This window comes from Littorina saxatilis, linkage group LG6, assembly GCF_037325665.1.
Source record: "Littorina saxatilis isolate snail1 linkage group LG6, US_GU_Lsax_2.0, whole genome shotgun sequence".
NCBI lineage: Eukaryota > Metazoa > Mollusca > Gastropoda > Littorinimorpha > Littorinidae > Littorina > Littorina saxatilis.
Genome location: NC_090250.1, coordinates 6,853,904 through 6,862,226, shown reverse-complemented (window position 1 = coordinate 6,862,226; position 8,323 = coordinate 6,853,904). Strand labels below are relative to the sequence as shown.

The 8,323-nt window shown below is 41.7% G+C and overlaps 1 protein-coding gene across 1 annotated transcript in view; it reads left to right on the top strand.

The window, feature by feature from the left end:
• Positions 1–3,395: 3,395 nt before the first annotated feature.
• LOC138968363 (uncharacterized) overlaps positions 3,396–8,323 on the top strand; it is an 8,017-nt gene continuing 3,089 nt past the window's right edge. Inside the window, exons 1-2 of the mRNA XM_070340914.1 lie at positions 3,396–3,513; positions 5,691–5,827. Coding sequence (XP_070197015.1) covers positions 3,511–3,513; positions 5,691–5,827 — 140 coding nt within the window. The 5' untranslated portion in view covers positions 3,396–3,510. The remainder of the gene's footprint in view (positions 3,514–5,690; positions 5,828–8,323) is intronic.

Here is an 8,323-nt window from a genome sequence, read left to right as displayed (position 1 = left end):
CCCCACAACAACAAACAATAACTTACCCCCCACAACAACAAACAATAACTTACCCCCCACAACAACAAACAATAACTTACCCCCCACAACCATAAACAATAACTTACCCCCCACAACAACAAACAATAACTTACCCCCACAACAACAAACAATAACTTACCCCCCACAACCATAGACAATAACTTACCCCCCACAACCATAAACAATAACTTACCCCCACAACAACAAACAATAACTTACCCCCCACAACCATAGACAATAACTTACCCCCCACAACCATAAACAATAACTTACCCCCACAACAACAAACAATAACTTACCCCCCACAACCATAGACAATAACTTACCCCCCTCAACCATAAACAATAACTTACCCCCACAACAACAAACAATAACCCCCCACAACCATAGACAATAACTTACCCCCACAACAACAAACAATAACTTACCCCCACAACAACAAACAATAACTTACCCCCCACAACAACAAACAATAACTTACCCCCCACAACAACAAACAATAACTTACCCCCAGAACAACAAACAATAACTTACCCCCCACAGGGGCGGATCACTTGCTTTGTAAGAGGGGGGGCACTTTGAATCGAAAATGAATGTGATGGGCGCGAAGCGCCCGAATTTTCTAGGGGGGTCCGGGGGCATGCCCCCCCGGAAATTTTTTTTGCCCAAAGAAGCAAAATGGTGCCATCTGGTGCCATTTGAACTTAGAAATGGTCATAGAATCAGCATAGAAAAATCTTTTTTTTTTCTTCTTCTTTTTTTTCTTTTTTTTTCCGGGGGGGTGGGGGCACGTGCCCCCTGTGCCCCCCCCCCCCTCGTCCGCCCCTGCCCCACAACAGTAAACAATAACTTACCCCCAGAACAACAAACAATAACTTACCCCCCACAACAGTAAACAATAACTTACCCCCCACAACAAACAATAACTTACCCCCCCACAGCACCCTCAGTAGAGCAACCTGTTCCTGAGGTCGCACAACTTACACACAAACGCACACATACACACACACACACACACACACACACACATATTGACCACACACACATACACACACACACACACACGCATACTCACACACACACACACACACACACACACACACACGCACGCACACGAAGAAAAAACCCGGACATCTAAAAAAAAGACACTTGTGTCGATTATGCTAATGGCTCAGACGCAAACATGACAAAGCGAAAGCTACTTACAAGACATCACGCAGGCTGCATGTGCAAGTCATTCTCGCAGTTAAATTGTGCAAAGCAATGACAGTCACGATCGAAAACTTTATTTGATTTTACACGTGTTTTACTCAATGTGTGATGGTCTTGCATATAATGTACGCTAGAACAGTAAGCTGCAACGGATTTGATGAATAAAGTAAAATAGGATTGTGTAGAGGCAGTGTGCCGTGGGGGCGTCTTGCCAATTATTATTACTTGGGGGAATCAATGTCCTATGGCTCCCATGGGGTCGCCTTCACGCGGCGGGAGCGTTTAAACAGAGCTACCCCACCCCTTTACTTCTTTTCTTTTGTCTTATTTCTGCCTTACCAGTCCTTTCACCTATATTTCCTTCCAAGAAAACTCTCCCTACTATTCCCTGCAGTTTTCCAATTCTTTTCTTGTTGTCTTATTTCTACCTAACTGGATCCATCACCTTTATTTCACTTACCAAAAGTCTTCTTTTCCACATCCTTATTTCTCTGCACCCCGCATGTCGTAAGAGGCGACTAACGGATTCTGTTTCTCCTTTTACCCTTGTTAAGTGGTTCTTGTATAGAATATAGTCAATGTTTGTAAAGATTTTAGTCAAGCAGTATGTAAGAAATGTTTAGTCCTTTGTACTGGAAACTTGCATTCTCCCAGTAAGGTCATATATTGTACTACGTTGCAAGCCCCTGGAGCAATTTTTTGATTAGTGCTTTTGTGAACAAGAAACACTTAACAAGTGGCTCTATCCCATCTCCCCCCTTTCCCCTATCCCATCTTCCCCCTTTTCCTCGTCGCGATATAACCTTCGTGGTTGAAAACGACGTTAAACACCAAATAAAGTAAAGTAAATGTCCGATGTCTTTAACGTCAATGCACGTAAGACGATCAGGGAGACTCAGAGCGCAAGATGTAGGCAATGATGCATACTTTTTTTCTTCTTATTTTACCTGGAGACAGCAGAATGAGGAAAAGTGGACACAGCCACCTTGTCTTAATCTGTTTATAAGGGAAAGAGGGATCACGTTTCAGGTTTAATACCAACAGTATGACGCAGTCAGAATGCAAACATCGAAAAAAAAAGTCTGTGTGCTTTTCCTTGCTCAGGGTGTTGAAGTGATAAAGTGCCCCCAACTCAGTCACTCCTTTGAAATGTTGTTAAACGATTTAATATATGTATTACCCATTTTTAATAGCTTTCAGCAAGCCCCACACCTCGTTTCACGTGCATTTCTTGATTCCGCTTTCTTTTTTTTTTTAAACCGAGTGATCGTATTGAAAATTCCTTTACCACTCCTCTTATTTAAAAAATATATACATTTCGTGTTCCTTTTTTCAATATTTTTTTTTATATAACTTGTACATAGTGTTCTACTATCTCAAGGGCGGATCTGGGGGGGGGTTACACGGGTTACGTAACCCCCCCCCCCCCCAAAAAAAAGAGGTAATTTATTAGCTCAGGATGCACCAGATAGCTCTATTTTGCTTCTTTGGATAAAAAAAATTTCCGGGGGTGCATGCCCCCGGACCCCCCTAGAGGTTTAGGCGCCTTCGGCGCCGTCAATTTGTATCTTCGCAGTCATTTGTAACCCCCCCTCCAAAGTGAATTGATCCGCCCTTGTATCTTCCATGCTTATAACAGTCTTTTGATATGAACATGCATCTGCAGTTTTACTTCGAGGTTACGTTACCAAAGTTAGGCCCGTTTGGCTTCAAAAATAGGTTCTCATTAAAGATAAACTTGGCATTTATAAAGAAAACAGATGGCTCTAACACGTGTCATTGTGTCTGCCTTTACACAGAGACATACATTCTATCTATGTCTCTGCTTTAAACATTGGCACCAACGTGCTAATGACTCCTTTAACTCAGTAAACATTCTTTGTGCTGCGACACGAGAGGAGAGCGTAAAACACAAACTGTCCAATCATTCGCGCTCACTTTATGGCCCCGGCAATAACGCCTGGCAGCTTAGACCAAAAGTCATAACACTGATTTTTTTCATCGCCGTTTCTTGTTGGACGGGTCACGAGCCCTTGTTTATGTGTTGCTCAAAGGGGGAAACAAAGGGGAGAAACCCTCTCACGCCTGACTGGATCATAAAACTTAACTCCCTTACTCTTTTCCGGATCAGCAAAGCGCCTTCCTTAAAAGCGGTCCAGTATATAAAGGGTTAATGGTTTAGTGTTTTTGTGCACTTGGGTTGACGTTGTCCGGAGTGTTCGGTTCTTGTCGAGTTGTTGTTTTCTAAGAGCTGGGCAGTCGACTGGAACAGCAAATATGGTAAGGAGCTAGCAAAATGTTCTCTCTCTTTTTTTTCCCGACTGTCTTCCTTTTTTTACAAACGCTTAACATATTTTCAAAGATAAAAACAAAAACAGAAAAAACACTAATAATAGAACTCTATAATGCGTTAAATCGAATCCCAATCGTGTGATCTGATTCCTTTTTAAAAATGTTTGTTTTGACCTACTCCTCGTTTGATACGTTGATTTGTTAGTTAACGTGATTTTCCCAATGATTTAGTGATTGTCCCAATTTTTAAATTTTTTTTTGCTTAACGCCCAGCCGACCACGAAGGGCCATATCAGGGCGGATTGTCCCAATGATTTAGTGATTGTCCCAATGAGTTAGTGATTGTCCCAATGAGTTAGTGATTGTCCCAATGAGTTAGTGATTGTCCTAATGATTTAGTGATTGTCACAATGATTTAGTGATTGTCCCAATTTTTTTAATTTTTTTGGCTTAACGCCCAGCCGACCACGAAGGGCCATATCAGGGCGGATTGTCCCAATGATTTAGTGATTGTCCCAATGAGTTAGTGATTGTCCCAATGAGTTAGTGATTGTCCCAATGAGTTAGTGATTGTCCTAATGATTTAGTGATTGTCCCAATGAGTTAGTGATTGTCCCAATGATTTAGTGATTGTCCCAATGAGTTAGTGATTGTCCTAATGATTTAGTGATTGTCCCAATGAGTTAGTGATTGTCCCAATGAGTTAGTGATTGTCCTAATGATTTAGTGATTGTCCCAATGATTTAGTGATTGTCCCAATGATTTAGTGATTGAGTATTTCTTTTATACCTTGTTTCTATCACCTTCTGTGAACGGGTTGTTGTATGTTTTTATCTGCTTTTTCGGTCTCCAATAAACACTTTTTGTACCTTATAAACAGAGGGAAGTAAGCGCTTATAATGCATATGACATGTCCCAGAGAACTGGCAGAGAAAACAGGGTAGACAAAGTACGAACAAGAAGTGTGAGAAACATTGCGAGAGAGAAAGGAAGCACACCTTAAAAACACTTCTGGGGATGTAGCTCAGTCGGTAGCGCGCTGGATTTGTATCCAGTTGGCCGCTGTCAGCGTGAGTTCGTCCCCACGTTCGGCGAGAGATTTATTTCTCAGAGTCAACTTTGTGTGCAGACTCTCCTCGGTGTCCGAACACCCCCGTGTGTACACGCAAGCACAAGACCAAGTGCGCACAAAAAAGATCCTGTAGTCCATGTCAGAGTTCGGTGGGTTATAGAAACACGAAAATACCCAGCATGCTTCCTCCGAAAACGGCGTATGGCTGCCTAAATGGCGGGGTAAAAAACGGTCATACACGTAAAATTCCACTCGTGCAAAAAACACGAGTGTACGTGGGAGTTTCAGCCCATGAACGCAGAAGAAGAAGAAGAAGAAGAAGAAGAAGAAGAAGAAACACTTCTATACAGTGTAACAGAGTAAGTGAGAGTTAGGCGGAACCATTCTCCTGGCACCTGAGAGAATACGAAGCATTGAAATGAACAAGCGACTTTCAGCCTCATGTCACTGTTGAAAGTCGCTTTCGTACCATTTGAGATATTAATCAACATTTCGTTTCATGAATAAATGTTGTAGCTGCATGTTAGATGTTGAATTCATTGCTTTTTCATTCACTGTTTTTGGCCACTTTTATTGTTAAAAACACTTTTATTGTTAAAAACACTTCTCTCTCGCAATGTTTCTCACACTTCTTGTTCGTACTTTGTCTACCTTGTGTCCTCTGTCAGTTCTCCTTGATAACTGTGTTCACCTTCCCTTCTCTCTCGCAATGTTTCTCACACTTCTTGTTCGTACTTTGCGCCTGCTATTCTTTCCTCTTCTTTAGATTTCATTTCTAGATTTTTACTGTCTTTTTATCTTTGTTGTTGTTGTTGTTGTTGTTGTTGTTGTTGTTGTTGTTGTTGTTGTTGTTGTTGTTGTTGGTGTTGCTGCTGCTGTTGATCTTGTTGTTGTGTTTCTTTGTTTTGTTCATTTATTCATTGTGATTTTTCTCTTGCTTCCTGTGTTTTTCTGTCTTTTTAATTTTGTATCTCTCTCTCTCTTTTAAGCCATTGCCTTCCTCACAGTAAATTTCATTCAAAATTCACCTCACGAAATTGTAACTTTAAAAGGCCAAAAGTAAAGTGGTTCCATTGGGTGTGTCTCTCTTCAGGGCGGACTGACGCTGGTGGTGGTAACGGCGCTGCTGGTGATAGCTGTCACCATGGTAACGGCCGACGGCAAGTGCTACACCTACTACGACCACGCCGCCAAGTACAATCTGGATCACGTGGCCAACTCCTATCCCTGGTCAGTCACCAGTGACTTAATCAAATACAATACCGATACATACTCAGCTTGGCGGTTACGTTAAGATTAATTTTCTACTGCTGATATGTTTGGGTCACCGAGACACTTCATTCTCAAAATTCTTTGTCACTTCCTCCGAAGCCGACATGCAGAAGAAGTGACAGAATGAACGGTTTCCCTGATGCCACATTAATCAAATTATGACGTCTTTTCGAACTTTTCTTGCCTTTTGACGTCAAATACATGGTTTTTTTTTATATATTTTTTTATAATAGATATCGTATGTCTTTAAACAATGTTTAATTTCTGTTTACATATTCATGAAATTTACATTTACATGATAAGTATAAAAACGACAACAAGCGGGTGTCTTCTAGCCGTGTCAGTCACCATTCAACATGTTTCTGTTAGTTGCACCAGGTGACATACCCAGCTATACCGCTTCTGGTTCAGTACAAAATACGGTGTAACAAGAAACTAGCAGGTGCTAAAATTGGCATAGCCCGTCATTGGAGTTCTGTCGGGTTTGTTTGGGTTGTCAAAGAGTGAGTTCCCTTGCTTTTCTTCTGACGAACTTACGACACGTGGTTCCAGTTCACGTGTACGAGGCAGATCCCCAGAGAAATAGGCACTGGCAGAGCCCCTCGCGTGTCTATTAGGGGAAGGGCTCCTAATATGGACCACTTTTTGTTTCATGCTGATAACTAGCTTGTTTTCTTGCGAAGAAGTTTCATTTTGTGTTTGGTAGTCCTTCTCCCGTAGGTTAACCGTTAGGCCTAATTAGAGTGAATTAGCTTTGCCGTAGTCATTCAGCAAAAATTCAATACAGAAAAAATCACGAATGGTCCTTAATTATTAGGAGCCTGGGCGCCCAATATGGGCCAGTAAAGAGGCCTTCACGAATCACTGTAAAAAGCCACCTATACTTGATACAACTTAGTGTGTTAGTCAGACTAATTGAATATGCTTTAGATTTATATGTTTCGGGTTGATGAGAGCATTATTTGAAGCACACCAGGAAACTTAAGAAGCTTATCCAAAACAGAGTGAAAATAAGTAAAATTATCAACTACCACAAAAAGAAGACTATTTGATATATTTTTTTGAAATCTCGAGGGCTAGTAAAAGGTTATTTTCAGCAAGCTTCTTAATTTTGTGTCGTGTCCACACCCACACGTTGGTGGCACTTTAAATGATATGTCAACATTCCATGTTTCGTGTCGTGTCTACACCCACACGTTCGTGGCACTTAAAATGATATGTCAACATTCCATGTTTCGTGTCGTGTCCGACACCCACACGTTGGTGGCACTTTAAATGATATCAGTGTCAACATTCCATGTTTCATGTCGTGTCCGACACCCACACGTTGGTAGCACTTTAAATGATATCAGTGTCAACATTCCATGTTTTGTGTCGTGTCCACACCCACACGTTGGTGGCACTTAAAATGATATGTCAACATTCCATGTTTCGTGTCGTGTCCACACCCACACGTTGGTGGCACTTTAAATGATCTGTCAACATTCCATGTTTCGTGTCGTGTCTACACCCACACGTTCGTGGCACTTAAAATGATATGTCAACATTCCATGTTTTGTGTCGTGTCCACACCCACACGTTGGTAGCACTTTAAATGATATCAGTGTCAACATTCCATGTTTTGTGTCGTGTCCACACCCACACGTTGGTGGCACTTAAAATGATATGTCAACATTCCATGTTTCGTGTCGTGTCCACACCCACACGTTGGTGGCACTTAAAATGATATGTCAACATTCCATGTTTCGTGTCGTGTCCACACCCACACGTTGGTGGCACTTAAAATGATATGTCAACATTCCATGTTTCGTGTCGTGTCCACACACACACGTTGGTGGCACTTTACATGGTATGTCAACATTCCATGTTTCGTGTCGTGTCTACACCCACACGTTCTGACCTGAAGTTCACCGACACAGGACTAACGCACCTGCCTGTTGCTGTTTTTATACGGGTGGTAAAGATGCGATGTTTGAAGTCATCGTCAACAAGGGACATGGCATCACGCTAGATTTAGAGAACGTGAGAAAGGAATCACGACCCCAGCCTTAGCTTGTGTTTTGTCGGTGATGTAATTCGAACATCTGTCGCGTACACAAATAAGACACTGAAAGCGTGATTAAAACATTCAGTGAATCTGTCGGCCTCAGTGAAGGAATGAAAGCGGATCAGTCTTCACAAAGACCGACTCCTGTGTGGTCGAAACCCGTTCAGTACTTAAACCGGTTCGCTGGCCTATCCTGTGTGGTCGAAACCCGTTTACTGGAACCGGTTTGCTGGCCTATCTCGGCACAATATGCCAACAGTGAACAGTCTGTGGACCTAATTAATTTTGCCTAAAACGAGTCTTCGTTATTTTAAGCATAAAATCACATCATACACAACATACATTTGTATCTATTTCTTTATGCAGGAAATAAATAAAGAATAACATGAATCCTCATTATACCTTTG